The sequence below is a fragment of the Pteronotus mesoamericanus genome, unplaced genomic scaffold (assembly GCF_021234165.1).
Source record: "Pteronotus mesoamericanus isolate MK-2021 breed Mesoamerican mustached bat unplaced genomic scaffold, CSHL_Meso_final contig_164, whole genome shotgun sequence".
NCBI classification, from domain to species: Eukaryota; Metazoa; Chordata; class Mammalia; order Chiroptera; family Mormoopidae; genus Pteronotus; species Pteronotus mesoamericanus.
In genome coordinates, this window is record NW_026555065.1 from 15,223,328 (window position 1) to 15,244,692 (window position 21,365).

The 21,365-nt window shown below is 38.5% G+C and overlaps 1 protein-coding gene across 2 annotated transcripts in view; it reads left to right on the forward strand.

Annotated features, from left to right (window-relative positions):
* Positions 1-6,513, forward strand: part of DMXL2 (Dmx like 2) — a 134,525-nt gene extending 128,012 nt beyond the window's left edge. For both annotated transcript variants that reach the window (XM_054565427.1, XM_054565428.1), the window contains 4 exons: positions 1,351-1,442; positions 2,137-2,189; positions 4,185-4,402; positions 5,135-6,513. In XM_054565427.1, the coding sequence (XP_054421402.1) occupies positions 1,351-1,442; positions 2,137-2,189; positions 4,185-4,402; positions 5,135-5,344 (573 nt within the window). In that variant the 3' untranslated portion in view covers positions 5,345-6,513. The remainder of the gene's footprint in view (positions 1-1,350; positions 1,443-2,136; positions 2,190-4,184; positions 4,403-5,134) is intronic.
* Positions 6,514-21,365: the final 14,852 nt, after the last annotated feature.

The following is a 21,365-nucleotide window of genomic DNA, read 5'->3' on the forward strand; positions in this document are numbered from 1 at the left end:
CCTAATACAATCTAAACTCTATGTAAATAGTTGTACTATATTGTTTAGGAATAATGACGAGAGAAAAGTCTGTACACGTTCAGTACTGATGCAACCATCTCTGACCTAACTACATGTACATGTCAGCAACAATGTAACTTAAAAAAATTATTTTTTTTTCATATACAGATATGTAGGGCTGACTATTTCAGTTTTCTCCAGAATTTTGTTTACTAGATTATAAAATAACCAATCCCAATAGTCACTTTATTCATTAATCCAAATCATATTAAAACACTTGGTGATACAGACAAGCTTATTTTTACTCTGTGGGGGTGAGGCAGGGGAAGAGATAGAAGATGATGTTATTTTATGTGGAACTTCTGGCTTCATATATTTTGATTTTATAGAAAGTCTTGAACCTCCAGGGTTTGGATAGATTCTCAAATACTTTAAAATTTTTCTTTTCTAGACTGTACACATGTTCTTATTTCACTTAAATTTGTACACTATAGACTATAAAAATAAGTCTTTACAGAAATGGAAGTGATCTTGAATCTCTCCGTTACTTTCAGCCCAGTCTATACTATGATAATTTCAAACAGAAAAATGTCTGTTTTATTTTAAAATACCATGACATCCTCCTCCTGAGCGAGCCCTCACCTCTAAATTTCTACTCCTCCCGCTGATCCAACATGAAAGTTCTGCCTGGCTCAGCAGATGGTCTCCCACAGTGTTGGGCTGTCCTCAGGAGCTGTGCGCCACAGCCTCTGGATTGTTTGCAGGACCATTTTTGATCTTGTTTTTGTAAGTGCTAAAGCTCACAATCCAGAGGTGAGGACAGGGAGCTCCGGGGTGGGCGGGGGGGGGGGGGGGGGGGGTTGGTAAAGGAAGGGGGACGGTTACAAAGTTACTTTGACTTAAGACCTTCATTGCAGTCTAATACTAGGTGGGTATGGAAGAGTTTTCCTCCATGGATTGTTGTTTATTATGATTTGTATTATTGTTTAAAGTTCATTAAGTATATTTGATATCATTAGCACTAAAATTGTTTGATTGGGCCCTTAGGGAAGCCATTTAGTTATATGAAGTTCATGTGCTTGGTATCTTATTCCTTCGTTATGTATTCTAAAAAATATAGCCTTTAATTCCATGTTTTTACCATCCCTTTCCAGTTTTAAAAAATTATTGGGCATTAGCCAAATAATATGCAAATAACAGCTAATCCTCTCATTATCACTTATTCTTTAGCCTAGGCTGTTTTAAAAAACTGTTCTTAGCTCATGCATACAGTATTTATTAGAACTGTTTTTACTGTACCAAATTTTATTGGATTTTTAGATAATGTCAATTGCACTTTGTTTTCCATAGAATTGGCAGTGCCACAGTAAAGCCACAAGTGACTTTGCATTTATTACCTCTTCAAGTCTAGTTGCCACATCTGGACAGTCCAATGACAATAGGTACGTTGACAGAGAAGCCAAATAAGAAATAAGCAATTTTTGGGCAGATAGGAGTTCTTGGATTTCTATTTAGGAGGCTTTTTCCACCCCAGAAATACAAAAACTTTTTTGTTACATAATTCTTAGAGTAGTTTTTCTTATCAAAGAGAGAAACAAAAATTAGTTTATCGATAAGCATGTGTAATTATTATGCTACAGGTACCCAGTCATTTCTTTGTATTGCTGTTAATACTGTCATGTTCTTGAGAACTAAAAAGGCTTTGACAGTCTGTAGCCATCATTCTCGACATTTTCTTTGACCTCTCACTGTTTTCATTGACAACACATGCCTATGAGTAACACCTGTCATTTCCCTGCGGTGGCTCCCGCTGTGGGTATAGAAGCGTCCTTTCCACTCGGGAAATCAGCTTCCCTGGAGTGGCAGTGGGAAAGAGATGGGGCTGGGGGCTGAGATGGGGCAGAGACCATATGAGACAGAAGCATGCAGTGTGAAAAGGTTAAACTCTTAGAAAAGACACAGCCCCAGTCCCAGCCTCTGACCTCATTCTGGTGGAAAATCACTGCTTTATAAATGTGAGTGAACAAAAACAATAAGACTCAACAAGGTATTTGACTTGAAGGCAATTTGCACCTAGTGATGACTTAGAACAATTGTTTATGGCATTTTTGTTATTGTTCTTTGTTTCTTTATAAGAAATGTATGCCTCTGGGACACTTTGATATCACCTGGAAACAGCCTCATTCATGGTGAGTTATGGTCTTGGATTTCTCCTACACTCTGAAGGAATGCTTTCCTGGCTCTATTTTAACCCGTGAATCTAGGCGGTGTTTCATTACATGGGTTGACAATGGAGAAATATTTAGAATGAATAAAAACCTAAAAGTTAACTAGAATATCCAGCTCTCTCACTGAGATAAATATATATGGGCATAGAAATCCAACTAGCCTGGAGTGGTTTTCAGTTGTACTCTTTTCAGAAAATATGGTGGGGTGAGTACTGTTACTAACAAGGCTGCGTAAGGAGAAGGTTGCGAAGTGTTCATTGAACTCAATAGAAATGAGATCATATTTTAGAGAGTTAAACCTAACCATACATAAGAGTTAGAAATATGAACAGTACCATTTAAATATTACTCATTCTTTAAAAGACATGCTCTCTCTCCCACTTAATGCTGCTGAAAGTGCTCCATGCTCCACCCCATAAGTCTGGGTTACCGCTGGGTGGATGTTTTTTACAGAAAGATTTGTCACTCTTTTTACTATGCTGAAGTGGATTTTTGAAAAGTGTAGTTATTTCCCATTTTATTTTTTTTAATTGCTGAAAGAACATTTTCAAAAATTTATTTGGTGCTTCCATGATAAACAGGGAGTGACAGTCAGTAATATTTTACTTTATCATTATACTTTTGATCATTTTTTAAGCTCTGAAAAAACAATGAGATACAGTTTCATACATTTGAACTTTTGAAACATGGAGAAATGTTGTAAAACAACACTAAAAGAAAGCTGGGGATGCCTTTTTTTTAAAATTTCAGTAGGTGTGTAGGTGTGATTCACCCAGTACTTGCTTCAATGCTCAAGTTACTACTACTGTACTAACACCTGTACTGAGCACCTCCTCTATGCAAGGCACTTCCGAGCCAGGAGTCCCAGCTACTAACATCAGATCTCTCGAAGGCCTTCCCATGCAGGTGCCAATGGGGAATTCATGTGTAGCCCTATGCCAATGGCCTATGTGTGTGCTGGCTCCTCTCTGGAGCCAAGAATGCTCTCCTGGAGCTTGGATTTGCCCCTCTGAAAAGTCATTGGCTCTGATGCAGCAGCCGAGTGTTGACTAATTGGTCAACACTCACCATGGGGTTGGCAGCATATCAGGGCTGAATCTTTCATTGCAGGCTTTAGGTTTTGAGACGTAGGCCAACATCCCATTGTCCTTAAGCCTCAGAGATTCCTCTAGGAGTAAACCAAGTATTTCTGATCTGTGGTCAGTCACCACTGCACTCAGGGTGATATATTGGCTCCCACGGCCCCAGGACTGAGTCAGTTTGGGGAAGGCAGCAATGTTGTTAGCCCGCTCTAGGCCAGAGTGCAAGCTGCTTCTCTACTGGATCTCAAGGTGCCCACAGAAGGTGAATTTACGGAATTGAATGACTTGTTTTGATTCATTACTAGAACAATTCCTTTATAATTTTTCCCATTTTTATTTACCATCTTTTGAAGTTTAGTAAAACTTCAAAACTTAGTGGGTTATAGCTTTAATTATATTAACATGCACAAAATCCTGAGAGGGCTAACTCCTTAACTTGTAGCTGGTCATTTTCACACCAGAGTACTTGGGTTTCAGCTGCTTACCGGAGAAGAACTTATGATGAGGCTGTACGTATGGGCAAGAACTAGGAGAGGATAAATACTTGTCCTTGGTGGCTATTGGTGAGGTGGCTGAATGTGTCATTGAGAAGCTTGGTCACTTCTGCGCTTTTGCTTCTACATACTTCTTATGAGGCAACATGACTTAGCTTGGGCTTAAGGTTTAAACTCTGGGTGTGTGTGTGTGTTCATATTGAAATTATGGATAAAAATATGTTTTTCTGTCATTGCTTGGCATCTTTTTTAATACCTTGATCATATGATCACAGAAATTAGAATAAAAAATATGTATATATTATTTAAATATGCATTGAAATATTACCAGAATTGCCAAGCTAGAAATTTATTGAAGGGCTCTTGTTTTTCTTCTTAAGGTTTCACATGCCATGATCATGGTGCCACGGTACTTCAGTATGCGCCAAAACATCAGCTCCTAATATCTGGAGGTAGGAAGGGATGTGTCTGCATTTTCGACATCAGGCAGAGACAGCTAATTCACACATTTCAGGCACACGACTCAGCCATTAAGGCTCTGGCTCTGGATCCCTGTGAGGAATTTTTTACTACAGGTTCAGCAGAAGGTAACATAAAGGTGAGTCAGTAGGAGAGGTTGGAATTGTATGTTGTCTTGCTCTCTGTCAAGACTGATTGGGAAGAAAAAGCCCCAAATCCCCCTCTATCTTCTTTGAAATGAGGGCATAAAATGAAGTTTCCTGGAGATACTGAATGTCTCTTGACATTCTTCCTTATTTCTGTATTGTCCTTTCTAAACTGTAGTGGTTTAAAAAAACAGATAGTGAACCGCATTAGACTTCCAGGTTATTAAAAAGCCTTGAAGAGCTCTATTTTGTGTCAAGTGATGAGTTTAATTAAAGCATGGATTTTTTGGTGAACATTGGTTCGCTCCTCAGCACCTCCTCCCCTCTCCCACCTCTGTCCCCAGAACTTTACTCTGTTTTATATAGTTGTGGTGAGGTTTCTGGGTAAGTGAGAAGGTGCTGTTCTTCTTTTATGTTGCCAGGGCCTACCTTAGCATTAGGGACACACTTAATTGAATTAACTATGTAGTAATTACATAGTTAACATGTGGTTAATACGAAATTATAAGAGATGGAGAGAAATTTGAAAGAAGGGACAATGAAGTGTAAGGACAGTAAATTAATCATCTGAATGGTATTAGATTCTAATTAGATAGGCTGTCAGGAGAGTCAGTGGCAGGGAAAGTTGGGCCAAGGGAACAGAAGAAAAGACCATGTTTTTGCTTTTGGTCTCCCTCTTTGGGACTTACATATTTTGTTTTCACTCTGTGTTTCTTTTAAACCAGGTTTGGAGATTGACAGGTCATGGTCTAATTCATTCATTTAAAAATGAACATGCTAAACAGTCCATATTCAGAAACCTTGGGGCTGGAGTCATGCAGATTGACATCATCCCGGGCAATCGGATCTTCTCCTGCGGGGCAGATGGCACTCTGAAGACGAGGGTTTTGCCCAGTGCTTTTAACATCCCTAATAGAATTCTTGACATTCTATAAAGATTTGGGGCTTTATTTTTATAAACATTTCAGTTAAAAAACACTGTAGTAATTACCAGGCATTCCTGCTTTCCAAGCAGTTAACATATTGAAAACAATACAGAGAATCTCTGTAGAATTTGCATCTGATTCAAGCTGAGTATTATGCTGAGTATTGCCTATACAGGTTGGTAGAATGACTGTGCATGTACCTTCTATCATGCTGATACACTTAACAAATCAAACCTAGTGTTCTATGAAGGATAGCTATTCTTTACAGCATTTACTAAACCTGATTCAGAAAACATTATTAGTAAGTTATAATGATGAGAAGGACCTATCAAATTAAGGAAGGAAATGTTGCTGGTTCAGGTTTTTCTTCCTATTCGTACAACTGACTGAAGCATGCCTACAGTCTCCTTTGGTGAAGGAAGGATAGTCATAAGGAGTTAGACGCTCTTGATCACCAGGAACACTTTCTAAGCTATGACGCAGTGTGCAATGACTAGTTCCCTGCCCAGAGAGGCCATTTCCATTCTTTCCTGCTGAGTATTTTTCCTGTTAGTGTTTAAACTGAGCTAGTACTGTAACTTGCAGATGAGTGCAAATTTAAATGCAATGTTTTCCTCATGATTTGCACATTCACATTTTTTGGACTGCTAGTTTTTCTATTTAAACATTTGCTTTCATGTTAGGAATGTAATAATGTGAACATGACATATTTGTAGTTCCCAGAACATGCCAGTTTAGTACTTTTTCTTTTCTTATTCCAGTGTAGTGCCTTTTCTTTTCATGTATTCATGATTAAACACCCAGAGCATTTTAAGGCTATGTTGAAACTATCTATACCAATAGAGCATTTCATATCATAATTAAAATGAATGTTAGGCTTTTTGTGGCCAGTTAATAGTTGATGAGATTGGTGATACTATTTATTACCACAGCCTCTTGTATAAACTATGCAGAATTAAATATTATTTGCTTGTAAAATATTAGCCAATGTTGTCATATTTTGCTGTACCTCCTTGGTTATGACCAAAAATATGTTGAGATATTGAAACCAATGTCTGTGTGTTTAAATGTTTACCAGCAAATTGTCTCATCATGTTAATGAGAATGCATAATACCTGTGTGATAAATAGTAAAATATAATGGCATAAAAGCACCTTTCTCTGAAGGCAATGTGGTGTTCAGGCTGTGAAATACATATGTGAAAGAGAAATAAATGTTATTTGTTAGAGTTTTACCTTATTTTGGTCTGACATTTTTTGATTAATATTTTAAACTATTGAGATCATTTTACATTTGATAAAATGTTTAACTTCTAGAAAAATTTTAAGCGATTAGAATGCAGTTCATTCATTCACAAATATTTACTGAGTCATATGCCATTCTAGGAACTGGAACACAGTGGTACACTTACATAGTAGACTACTACTTGGCCATAAGAATGAAGGAAATCTTACCTTTTGCAACAGCTTGGATGGACCTGGAGAATATTATGCTAAGTGAAATAGACTAGAGAAATAACAAGTACCATATGATTTCACTTATATGTGGAATCTAATGAACAAAATTAACTAACAACATAGAAACATACAGAGAAAAGACCAACAGCTGTCAGAGAGGAAGGGGGTTAGGGGGGCTGGGTGAAGGGATTAAGCCTATATATATATATATATATATATATATATATATATATATATATATATATATTCATAGTCACAGATGTGATTACAAGAGGGAAGGGGGTTGGGGGGAGGTAGAAGAGAATAAAGGGTTCATAAGTGGTGATGAGAGGATACTTGGCTTAGACTGGTGAACGTGCAATACAGTATACAAATGATGTATTACAGAATTGTACAACTGAAACCTATGTAATTTTATTAACAAATGTAACCCTCATAAATTCAATTTAAGAAAAAACAAAACTGACATCAGGATCCAAAAACAAAACAACAAAAAGAAACTCACTTTAGATGTAAGGACAACACAAACAGTATAGATATGGAAAAAGATACTCTATGCAAATTAAAACCAACAGAAAACTGGGGTACTTATATCAGACAAAATAGACTTAAAAACAAATCCTGTAATAAGACAGAAGGGCGTTACATAATAATAAAGGGGTCAATCCAACAAGAGTATGTATGACATTTATAAATGTCTATGCATGAAATATAACAGTACCTAAATGTATAAAGTAAATATTAACATCTAAAGGGAAAAGTAACATCATAAGAGTATAGAGTAAGGATCCAAGGTGTCAAGAGGAATAAATGCAAGATGCACTAACCCCCTCCCAGGACCAATCTGGAATTACAACTATATTGTAGAGAAATCATCCAGAATAACCAACTGAACACTAGCTGGAGAGATGCATTATAAATAACCAAGGACAGATAGAAGAAACCAGTTCACCACAAGCCTAGTAGGGAGTGCAGGGGAAACACAAGGGGGTGGCTGGGCTCACCTGGGCAGCAGCTGAAGTTCTAGAAGGATATTTCAGGGGCTGCAGTGGGGTCACCTGAGAAGCATGCGGTCTAAACCCTAAGCTTGGTTCCCCAAACTATAGCACCAGAGGTGGAATGGAATCCAGAAAACATCCATCTGTGAAAAGCAGAGTTTCTGTCTATCAGGGAGACATGGCTGGGGATACAGAGAGCCTCTTAAAGGGCTAATGCACAAAATTTTATTTGTAGCCACTTACCCTAGGCACCGGCAGAGGGCAGGCAGAATGGGCTGGAAACACGTGAGGAAAGTCTGAGGTTGGTGCTTCTGGGAAGAGAACTGAAGGAAAAGCTACCAGGATCCCTGTGCTGAGTCTTCCCCCAGTACTGCAGAGGCCATCTTAGGCAGTGCGCTCTTCTCCAGGTGGCATCAGCCTGAGGGGAAGTGATAACCCTACGCTGTGGTGCTTAAGCTGGGCTGCTGATGACAGCATGATTAGGTTAGCAGCTTATCTGTTTAATGGCTGATTAGTTAATGACTTAGTTTAATGACTAAGGTGAAAAATACAAAGAAGTAGACAAAATGGGAAGACACTAACAGACCCCAAATGAAAGAACAAGATAATTCTCCAGAAACTAGATAAAACAGAGGCAAGCAATTTATCAGATAAAGAGTTTAGAGTAATGATTGTAAGGATACTCAACAGCATGAAAAACTATAGCATAGAAACTATAAAAAAGGACCAGTCAGAAATAAGAATGCAGTATCTGAAATGAGTAATAGACTGGGAAGAATAAACAGGTTAGATGACGCAGATGATTGAATCTGTTGTGGAAGACAAGGTAGGGAAAAAAACACCCAGGCAGAGCACCCCCCCCCCAAAATAATTTTATTCATTTTTAAAAATTGTGTGTGTGTATGTATGTATGTATTTATTTAAGAGTTTGGTGATGACAAACTCTACCTTGTCTGGGAAGCACTTTATCTGCCCTTCCATTCTAAATGATAGCTTTGCTGGATAGAGGATCTTGGATGCAGGTCCTTGCCTTTCATGACTTTGATACTTCTTGCCAGCCCCTTCTTGCCTGCAAGGTTTCTTTTGAGAAATCAGCTGATAGTCTTATGGGAACTCCTTTGTAGGTAACTGTCTCCTTTTCTCTTGCTGTTCTTAAGATTTTCTCCTTATCTTTAATCTTGGGTAATGTAATTATGATGTACCTTGGTGTGTGCTTCCTTGGGCCCAACTTCTTTGGAACTCTATGAGCATCCTGGACTTCCTGGAAGCCTATCTCCTTTGCCAGATTGGGGAAGTTCTCCATTATTTTTTCAAATAAGTATTCAATTTCTTGCTTTTCCTCTTCTTCTGGCACCCTTATCATTCAGATGTTGGATCTTTTAAAGTTGTCCCAGAAGATCCTAAGCCTCTCCTCATTGTCTTGAATTCTTGTTTCTTCATTCTGTTCTGGATGAATGTTTATAATTGATTTCAGTCCTGGTTTCCTTCCCTTTTCTGTTGGTTCCCTGTATATTTTTCTTTATTTCACTTTGCATAGCCTTCACGTTTTCCTCCATTTTGCAACTGTACTCAACCATTTCTGTGAGCATCCTGATTACCAGTGTTTTGGACTGTGCATCAAATAGGTTGGCTATCTGTTCATTGCTTAGTTCTATGTTTGGAGCTTTGATCTGTTCTTTCACATTTCTTTGTCTCAGTGTGCCTGTTACATTGGAAGGGGCGGAGCCTTAGGTATTCGCCAGGGCAGGGCAACCCCTGTCCCTGTGTTGTGATGCTGTATGTCGGGGAGGGGTCGGGGAGGGGTCCGAGAGGGAACAATACCACTTGCTCAGCTCTTGGCTGCTTTCAGTCACTTACCCCGCTACCCACAAGCAAATTGGCACCTTCTAGTGCTGATTCCCCAGGTGAGTGCGTTTGTGTACATCCTAGGACCCTGTGGGTCTCTTCCGTGAGGCTGGGAGTTTCTTCTGCTGCTTCATCCCCCACATGTTTTTACAGCCAGAGGTTTTGAGGCTTTCTTTTTCTACACTGGAACCCGGGATTGTGTGGTCTGTCTCACTCCCTAGCTGTTCCTCCTGGTTTATCCTCATGCAAATGCAGGACTGTCTGGACCTCCAGCCACTGCCTGGCTGCGCGTCCTCTCTGCCCTCACAGCTCGTCCTTGTCCACCCGTCTCCACCCCTCCTACCAGTCTGGATGAATGTTTCTTCTTTTACTCCTTGGTTGTCAGACTTCCATACAGTTTGATTTTCTGGCAGTTCTGGTTATTTTTTTGTTTTAAAATTTGTTGTCCTTCTTTTCATTGTTCAAGGAGGCAAAAGTTATCTACCTACACCTCCAAGAAAAAAGAATTTTAAAAAGGAGAGTGTAAGAAACATTTTGGACAACATAAAGCATAACAACATCTACATGATGGGAATACCAGAAGGAGAAGAGAGCAAGCAAGGAATGGAGAACCTATCTGAAGAAATAGTGACCAAAACTTCCCTAATCTGATGAAGGGAAAAGACACACAAGTCCAGGAAACTCTGACAGTCCAAAACAAGTTGGACCCAAAGAGGCACACCAAGACACATCATATATAAAATGACAAGGCTTAAAGACAAGGAGAGAATCCTAAAACCACAATAGAAAAGCAGGTAGTTACCTACAAGGGAACACAAACAGATTGGCATCTGATTACTCAACAGAAACATTTCAGGCCAGAAGGGAATGGCATGAAATATTAAAGGTGATGAAAAGTAAGGACCTACAACCAAGGCTATTTTACCCAGCAAAGCTATCATTTAAAACTGAAGAAGAAATAAGGAGCTTTCCAGACAAGAAAAAGCTAGAGGAATTTCTTAACATCAAACCAGTACTGCAACGAATGTTAAAGGGCTTGCTTTAAGAAGAAGAAAAAGAGAAAGTGGGGTGGGGGAAACCCAGAGGAAAATATCGTATAAAATGGCACTAATATGTATCCATCAATAATCATCTTAAATGGCCCTGGCTGGTGTGGCTGAGTGGATTGAGCGCCAGCCTGCATACCAAAGGGTCACTGGTTTGATTCCCAATCAGCGCATGTGCCTGGGTTGCGGGCCAGGTCCCCAGTAGGGAGCGTATGATAGGCAACCACACATTGATGCTTCTCTCCCTCTCTTTCTCCCTTCCCCTCTGTCTAAAAATAAATAAATAAATTCTTTTTAAAAATTAAAAAAAATCATCTTAAAAGTAAATGGCTTAAGTGCTCCAACCAAAAGACATGGGGTAGCTGATGGATAAGAAAACAAGACCCATATATATGTTGCCTCCAAGAGACACATCATAGATAGAAAGATACACACAGAATAAAAGTAAAGGAATGGAAAAAGATATTTCATGGAAAAATGAAGAAAGGCTGGGGGCAGTTGCAGCATTTATCTCTGACAGAATAGACTTTAAAACCATGGCTATAGTAAGAGACAAAGAAGGACACTACATAATGACAAAGAGAAAAATCCAACAAGAAGATATAAACTGAGCAAACATTTACACACTCTACATAGGAGCACCTAAATATGTGAAGCAAATCTTGATGCACATAAAGGGAGATATTGACAGAAATAGTTATAATTGGAGATTTTAAGGCCCCATTGACTTCAATGGATAGATCTTCCAGACAGAAAGTCAACAAAGAGACAGTGGCCTTAAATGACACACTAGAGCAAATTGATTTCATTGATAACTTCAGAGCATTTCACCCCAAAGTAGCAGAATATACGTACTTTTCAAATGCATGTGGAATGTTTTCTAGGATAGACCACATATTAGGACACAAAAATTTAAGGAGTTGGAAATCATATCAAGCATCTTCTCGGACCACAATGCTATAAAACTAGAAATCAGTCACAAGAAGAACAAAAACACACAAAGACATGGAAGCTAAATAACATGTTATTAAACAATAAATGGGTCAACAACGAGATCAAGGAAGAAATCAGGATACCTTGAAACGAATGATGATAAGGACACAACAATCCAAAATCTGTGGGACACTGGGAAAGCTGTCCTAAGAGGGAAATTCATAGCATTACAGGCCTATCTCAAAAAAACAAGAAAATGCTTAAATAAACAATATAACTTCACACTTGAACTTGAAAAAGAACAACAAACAAAGCCCAATGTGAGTAGAAGGAAGGAAATAATGAAGATCAGAGCAGAAATAAATGAAATAGCCTTAAAAAAAAAAAAGCTGACACAAAAGTTCAATGCATCCAAGAGCTGGTGGTTCTTTGCAAAGATGAACTAGATCAACAAACCTTTAACCAGGCTCATCAAGGGGAAAAAAAGAGAGAGAGAGAGAGAGAGAGAGAAGACCCAAATAAATAAACAAACAGAAGTAAGAGAGGAGAAATAAAAACTGACACCAAAGAAATACGAATGACTAAGAAAATAGTATGAACAATTATATGCCAACAAACTGGACCACCTGAACAAAATAGATAAATTCCTAGAAAAATACAATCATCCAAAAATAAACCAGGAGGAACTAGAGAGTCTGAATAGACAGATTACACCTAATGAAATTGAAGCAGTAATCAAAGAACTCCCCAAAAATAAAAAGCCCTGGACCAGATGGCTTCACAGGTGAATTTTACCAAACATTCTGAGAACTAACACCTCTCCTTCTAAAACTACTTCATAAAATCCAAGAGGAGGGCAGGCTCCTAAACTCATTTTATGAGGCCAGCATTATCCTAATTCCAAAACCAAATGAAGACACTACAAAGAAAGAAAATTATAGACCAATATCCATAATGAACATAGATGCTAAAATCCTCAAGAAAATACTAGTAAACCGAATACAGCAATGCATCAAAAAGATCACACACCATGATCAAGTGGGATTTATTCTGGGAACACACGTTAGATACACCATTCACAAATCAATAAATGTGATTCACTGTATAAACAAAATGAAGGATAAAAACCATATGATCATATCAATAGATAAAGAAAAGCTTTTGATAAAATTCAGCACCCACTGATAAGAACTCTCAGCAAAGTGAGGATAGAGGGAACATGCCTAAACATAATAAAGGCCATGTATGACAAACCCAGTGCCAGTATCATAGTCAATGGACAAAAAATACAAGTGTTCCCCTTAAGATTGGTAACAGGACTGTCTGCTTTCATTTCTCTTATTTAGCATAGTACTGGAAGTCCTAGCCACAGCGGTCAGACAAGAAGAAGAAATAAAAGGCATCCAAATTAGAAAGGAAGAAGTAAAACTGTCTTTATTTGCAGATGACATGGAACTGTACATAGAGAACCCCAAAGATTCTACCAAGAAAATACTAGAACTGATAAATGAATTCAGCAAGGTAGCAGGATACAAAATTAATATCCAGAAATCAGTTGCATTTTTATATGCCAAGAGTGAACTAACAGAATGGAGAATTAAGAAACAATCCCATTTACACTTGCTTCAAAAAGAATAAGATATCTAGGAGTAAACCTAACCAAGTATGTAAAAGACCTCTACACAGAAAATTGTAAGACATGAAGAAAGAAATTGAAGAAAATATAAATAAGTGGAAGCACATTACTGTGTTCATGGATAGGAAGAATTAATATCATTAAAATGTCCAAAGCAATCTATAGATTCAATGCAATTCCTATCAAGATTCCAATGATGTATATCACAGAACTAGAATAAACATTTCAAAAATTTATATGGAACCACAAAAGGCCCCACATAGCAACAGTGATGCTGAGAAAGAAGAACAAAGTTGGAGGAATCATGCTACCTAATATCAAACTGTACTATAATGCCATAGTAATAAAAAAAAAAAAAGCATGGTACTGGCATAAAAACAGACATATAGATCAATGGAACACAATAGAGAGCCCATAAATAAACCCACACCTTTATAGTCAATTAATATTTGACAGAGGAAGCAAGCACATACAATAGGATACAGTTTATTCAATAAATGGTGTTGGGAAAATTGGATAGATATGTACAGAAAAATGAAACTATACCTCTTCTTACACCACACACAATAATAAATTTAAAATGGATCAAAGGCTTAAAGGTTAGACCTCAAACCACAAAAATCCTAGAAGAAAACATAGACAGCAAAATCTTGGACATTGCTCATAGCAATTTTCTGTTGGATATATCTCCCCAGGAGAGGGAACAAAAGAAAAAACAAACAATGGGACTTCATCAAACTAAAAAGTTTTTGCAAAGCAAAGGAAATCGTCAACAAAATAAAAGACAAGCCAAGAATGGGAGAACATATTTGTCAATACATCTGTTAAGGGATTAATATCCAAAATTTATAAAGTACTTACAAAACTCAATGCCAAAAAGAACAAACAACCCAATTAAAATAGGGCAAAGGACCTGAATAGACACTTCTCAAAAGAGGACATACAGACGGCCAATAGACATGAAAAGATGCTCAATGTCACTAGTCATCAGAGAAATGCAAATTAAAACCACAGTGAGGTACCATCTCACACCTGTCAGAATGGCCATCATCAGTAAATCAACAAACAAGTGCTGGCGAGGTTGTGGAGAAAATGGAACCCTTTTTGCATTACTGGTGGGAACTCAGACTGGTGCAGCCACTGTGGAAAGCAGGATGGAGATACCTCAAAAAATTACACATGGATCTGCCTTTTGACCCAGTGATACCACTTCTGAGAATATATCCTAAGGAACCCAAAACACTAATTTGAAAGGACATAAGCACCCCTGTGTTCATTACAGCTTTATTTACAATCGCCAAATAATGGAAGCAGCCCAAGTGCCCATCAATAGATAAGTGGAAAAAACAACTATGGGACATTTACACAACAGAATACTGTTCAGCCATAAAAAAGAAGAAAATTTTACCCTTTGCAGCAGTATGGATGGACCTGGAGAACATTATGCTGAGTGAAATAAGCCAATCAGAGAAAGTTAAATACTATATGACTTCACTCATATGTGGAATCTAATGAGCAAACTGAACTAACAAGCAAAACAAAGTCAGACTCACAGATGGACAGCAGATGACAGCTAGTTGGGGCAGGGTAAGGGTAGAGAGATTGAGCAAAAAGGAAAAATGATACATGGACATGGACAACAGTATGGTGATTGCTGCGGAGAGGGAGGTATAAGGGGACTAAATGGTAATAGGAAAAAGTACGATAAAGATTAAGTATAAAAATAATGGTATGGAGCTTAAGTATGCATTTATTCCAATGGATAGATCATCCAGATACATATTCAGTAAGAAAACATTGGTCTTAAATGACATGTTGAACTAGACAGATTTAACAGATATACCTCATATACAAAACATTCCCTCCAAAACATCCAGTAAGTGCACAAGAAATATTTGCCAGGATAAATCATTATGTTAGGCCAAAAACAAGTCTTAATAAGAAGACTGAAATTATATCAAGCATTTTTAAAGACTGCAATGGTATGAAACTAGAAATATATTACTGGGTTGGCCAAAAAGTCTGTTTAGTTTTTTACATAAAATAAAAAGACACATTGACACAATCAATGACTTTATTGATTTGGGTATTTTGAGTATGTCGGCGGTCTCCTGCTATTGGTTTCTGGTGGGTAGAGGCCAGCGGTGCTGCTAAACATCTTCCAATGCATAAGACAGCCTCACAGCAAAGAGTTATTTGACCCAAATGTCAATAGTACCAAGAAACTTCGTAAACCACTTTTGACATGTTCGATCAGTCACAGTACCTTCTCCACACACTGCACAATTTTTTTGTGTTTCAGTTGTATTTTTACATTTCTTGAAATTACACTGAAAATGTTGCTTATTTTCTTCTACTTTAATTATTAAAATGGCTTCACAAAATTCACCAGTTTTGATAATTTTTAAAAAATGCACAGTGATATGACAGCTGCCCACAGTAGAATCTAACAAAATTGTTGCAAATGACATTAAGGACAACTAAGCAGTACTAGAGCCATGGCACAGAAAAAATGTAATGGACTTTTTGGCCAACCCAATACAAGAAGAAAATTGGACAGTTTACAAATAATGTGGAGGTTAAAAAATGTCATACTGAAAAACCAATGGGTCAAGGAAGGAATCAAAACTACCTTGAGAACATATAGCAAGGACTCATGGACAAAACCAAAGGGGAAGAGCTGAGGGAGGGAAGGAGGGAGGGGGCAAGGGAAAGTGGTGGGGGGGAGGCAGAGACAAATGTATTTGAAAAAATAAATTAAAATAAAATTTAAAAAATTAAAAAATAACAAAAAACAACTACCTTGAGATGAATGAAAATTAAATGTAACATAAAAACTTACGGGATGCAGCAAAAAACAATCAAACAAGAAAATTTATAGCCCTAAATGTCTACTACATCAAGAAACGAGAACAATCTGAAATTAAAACCTAAATTTTACATGTTAAGGAACTAGGGAAAAAAATGCAGCCCAAAGTTAATAGAAGGAAGGAAATGAAGATTAGAGAGAAATAAATGAAATAGAGGCTAAAAAGACAATAGAGAAAAATCAGTAAAACAAAGAGCTGGTTCTTTGAAAGGATAAAGTCTTTAGCGAGATTCACCAAGAAAAAGAGAGGATTCAAATAGAATCAGGAATGGAAGAGAAGCTGTTAAAATACCACAGAAATACAAAGGATCTTAAGAAACTGCTATGGCCCTGGCCAGGTTGCCCCGGTGGCTAGGGAGTCATTCTGATGTGCCTCGGTGGCGGGTTTGACCTCCAATCCGGGCAAATGCCGTATTTCACTGTGCATAATGCACATGTTTTTGCCCAGATTTTTGAGGGAAAAATAAGGGTGGGCATTATACATGGGTAGTACTAATTCTGTATCTATATAATTTTTAAAAATTCTTTTATTTATGCTTGTGTGTTAAAAGTGTAAATCTTGAAAGCAATAATGATATCCATATGCAAAATAATACCCTGGAATACAATAATCAATTTTGTTTCTAAATATAAATAAATAAAAATTGAATTAAAAAGTTAAAATGAAAGATTATTTTCCCCTGAAAGTTTGGGCCTGAGTGACAGTTTCTTAATCTCTTTTAGTCTGGAAAATGGGGATAACATTTATACTTTATGGGCTTCCTATGAGGATTACATGAGTTAATAATTTGAAGCCTTCAGTACAGCACCTGGCACATAGTAAGCCCTCCATAAATGTGGACTAGGATGGTGGCATTGATGTTGCCACCACTGTGGTATTCCTTTTCTAGGCTTTGGAGAAATGAAAAGAGTATTGCCGTCTATGTGTGCAATAATCTCTAAATTGACATAATGACCCCCATCCTCTAGGAGTGGCCAATAAAATATTCTTAAACATAAGCACGATTGGAGGCAGCATGAGCTTTTAACCCAGGTAGGAACACATTCAGCTTTCCACCTGTGTTTCTCCTTTACTCCCACACTATAACCACTCACAATAATTTTGACACCTGATATGTGGAGGTATTTCCCTACACCAAGCAATTCATGGACACCAGCTGGGTGACCAATTCATCTCAATTCTGACACTCTACCTAGAGACAGTGTAGATCCCATGGGTTAAGGGCTCAGTCCTGCAAGACTCCCCTGCTCTCCTCCTCTCCTGCCGCTTGAGACTCCAAGCAAAAGTCCTGGTTATCACCCGTGCTTCTGACATATCAGAGGTTTGCACAACCTCCTTCTTAGGTTCAGTTAATTTACTAGAGCAGCTCACAGAACCCAGAGAAACATTTTACTTGCCAGATCATCAGCTTATTATAAAAAGATGCAACTCAGGAACAGCCATGTGGCAGAGATGCATAGGGTGAGGTGTGGGGAAGGGTGTACAACTTGCGTGCTCACTTGCAGGCACCACTCTCCCTGCATCTCCACACATTCACCAACGCAGACGCTCTCCAAAACCAGTACTTTTGGGCTTTTATGGAGGAATCAATGCAAAGGCATAACTGGTTAAATCATTGGCCATTAGCAACCTATTCAGCCTCCTGAAAGTCTTTCTTCCTGAGGCCCAGAGGTGGGACCCAAAGTTCCAATGCTCCAACCACGTGGTTGGTTAATAGGGGCTTTCCAAACGCCACCATTAACATAAGAAAAGACGCCTCTATGACTCTCATCCCAGAAAATTCTAAGGGTTTTAGAAGTTCTGTGCCAGAATGAGGTGGAAGACCAAACGTGTGTTCCTTATAAATCACTGTATCACTCTAGGGCTTGGCAAACTGGCCTGCAAGTCAAATTGGGCCCAGTACTTGTTTTTGTACACCCTGCAAGCTAAAAGTGGTTTTTACATTTTTATCTAGTTAAAAAAATCAAAATGAAAACATTGTGTAACACATGAATCATAAAATTCAACTGTCAGTGTTCATAAAGTTTTATTGGAATGCAGCCGTGCTCACTCATTTATATATTGTCTATGATTGTTTTCAGCTACAACAACAGAGTAAGTGGTTGCAACAGAGACAGTGTGGCCCACAAAGCCTAAAATATTTATCAGGCCTTTTGGAGAAAAATATTTGTCAGCAAGCTTGATCTAACCCATCCTTAAATTTCCCCTTTATTTCCAAAAGACCACAAACACTATACAAACTGCAACTTGGAAGCAGCCGATCCAGATACCGCCCCCATCCCACATGGCTCAGCCCCTGTCTCTCCTTGTCCAGGTCCTCACCTTGGTTTAATGTTCTTCTTTTTCTGGGAGTTTAACCTTCTTTGGAGCTTGGCAACTTCTATCTTCAAGTCCAGCCCCTGGTCATGGGCTTTTTCTGTCCTTCTACTGCCAGAGGTGAGAGCCCCTTCGTGTGCCGTTAAGGAGGCCCTGGACCCCCAGTTAGTAATTAATTGCTCTCAGCTTTTTCTTGTATTTTCCCATCGGGTCAATCAAGCTTAGCAATACCACCTGATTTTATTATACTTTTAGTCTTTCTCTCGCCATAATTTTCAAACACCTGACACATAATATTAGCTAATGTATTCCATTCCAGATTATCACCAATGAAAGTTTGAACATTTGGACCACCTTGTGGACCCAATGGCTCTTTATGGTCAATCTACTACCAGCCATGGGGTCTTCATTTATAAACAGGGTGGTGAATGATCCAACCACAAACTCCATCTCAGTGGCTTCTTTCTGGGCTATACCTGGTTAGCGTTGCCAAATTTAACAAATATAAATACAGGACTCCCAGTTAAAAATAGGTTTCAGATAAGCAATTTTTTAGTAGAAATATATCCCATGCCATATGTGGGACATACACTAAAAAATGTTGTTGTTGTTGTTGTTGTTGTTACTTATCTGAAATTAAAATTAAGCTGGGTAACGCTACAAGGGGTTGGATTCCCCAGGAACAACTTGTGAGATGGAGTTTAGCCAGCAGGTATCAAAGGGTGGTCCAACACCCGTGCAAGGGAGGAGAAGGAAGTAGGAAGGACAAAGGGAAAAGTCGGCCTGCAGTGCAGGCCCTGTGACACCCTTGGCTGAACCATGGGGAGCTCTGGCACCAGAATGGCCCTTTAGAGGAGTTCCAGGTTGGGCTGAGCTGTCCAGGCCTTTCTACTCAGACACAGAGCAGTCATTGGATGAGGGGACGAGTCCTGGGTCTCTGCAGCCGAGGCAACCTCCGAACGGGGAGACAGCGGAAGGCTACATGCTGGCAGCCCCCCAAGCACCAGGGACAAAAAGGCTTTCCTGATGGGGAATCCAAGTAAAAGTGAGAGCATCACAGTGTCCACTACATTTGTAGAGAGGACTGAAACATTGAGAAGAGAGAACAGATGATATGTAAGGACATTTCCACTTGAGCACCTATGATTAAGTGAAATAATGTGTACAAATTGAAATTGCCTGGAAAAGACATGGCATATAGATGGTAAGAACTGGGTAGCAGCTACTTTGATGCCTCTAGGACTTTGGGCCTGGAAGGGTCATCCAATGGTGGTGGTAGTTTTTAGAATAACACCTGGTGCTGGACATCAGCCTGCGGGCCTACCTCGCAGAAGGCGATGATTGGCATCACTGTGCCGACAGCTTCTTTGCCGGGAGTGTTCTCTGTCTCACTAGGCTGGGTTTGACTTATTCCTATAGATATAGCTTTTAAAAAGGAGTGCCTTTAAAAAATATTCAGCATTAATTATTTCCACTTTCCAATTACAAAGGCCAGATCCTTACTTTGGAAGAAGGAGAGGGAGGTGGAAAACGATCATAAAGTCAGGACACAGCATCTCCTGTTGATGCATGCTGGCCCTTAAGCTGTGGTGTTGAGGGAGTTACCTCCTCTGGCTTCACTTTCTTAGACTTTAATGTGAGAGGGTTGGAGTGGGTGTTCCGTGAAGATCGCATCTAGTGTTGATCTTTTGTAACCCTGTGGGTATGTATGTGGTCTCTTGGCAAATGAGATTGGGACACTGATAATGCTAGATACCTAGCAATTTTAGAATTAGGGTGTGTGTGTGTGTGTGTGTGTGTGTGTGTGTGTGTTTGTCACATTTTAGAGAGAGTTTGACCACAATTTCTTAAGTAGCTCCGTTTTTGAGGCTGCTCATAGCAGATTGCTTGGAGAGAAAATAGTGAGGCAGATTAATTTCATTCTTCCTTTAAATCTAACAGTGAATGGCTATAAGATTGGGTATCTTAACATCACATCTAAAGTCTGAATAGAACAATTAAAAAGCAAAACTAATGTTTTCTTTGTGGTCTTTTTTCTTTTTGCTCTATTATGTTAACGACAAAAGTTATCTGCAGTACATGCCTGGGCTGCCTACTAACAGAGATGCTTCTAGAGAAGGTTGTAAAGAAGCTCTATAGGCCAAAGCAGCATGCCCGTGAGCTGTTTTTTAAAAATTATTATTTGGGGGAAGTTTTATCGTAAATTTGTTGTATAACTAAAGGGCCATTTTTTTTTTTTTTTGGTGGTGTGGAGTGCTGACTACCTAAACAAACAGACCAGCATATACCAGCAGATAGAAACTGTTGGTTCTGTGTCCCCGAGCAGTGCTTGAATAAAGCCAGAAGAAAAACAGGGTCACTCTGGTTTCCTGTATGAATGAACTATAAAAGTTACAACTATAATTTACCAAGAATTATATTACTTTCAGAACATTTCTCATTTCACATAGAGAAATCGAAGGAAGCTAAGTAACACTATACCCACATTTTACAAAATAAACAGATGTTCAAGCCATTAAGAGACTTGCCCAAATTCATACAAATCCAGTTTTAAAATTTGTTCTTTTTAGTTTTCAGCCCCAAACGCTATGTCCTTTTCATTTGCCTTCCTATGCCGATAAATTAGCAAGTTTTCATTGCACTGATGTCTGTGTAGATCTAGTCCTAGTTACGAGTGTTACATTTTTTCATTTTCCTATAGAGAAACCACAGTCCATATCAGCGAGTTTTCAGGAGGAGCTAGCAAATTCTAGAAATTTCAACAGAAACGCCTCCCAATATAATTCTACCATGATATCGGTTTTGGTGGTTGTTTTTTCTTTTAAATGTTGCATGTAAATTACCAAGCATTAAAAATTACAATACGCTTGTTTCAACATATGATTGTGTTCAGCAATGATTATTTTATTGGCTAATTAAAGTAAATTAC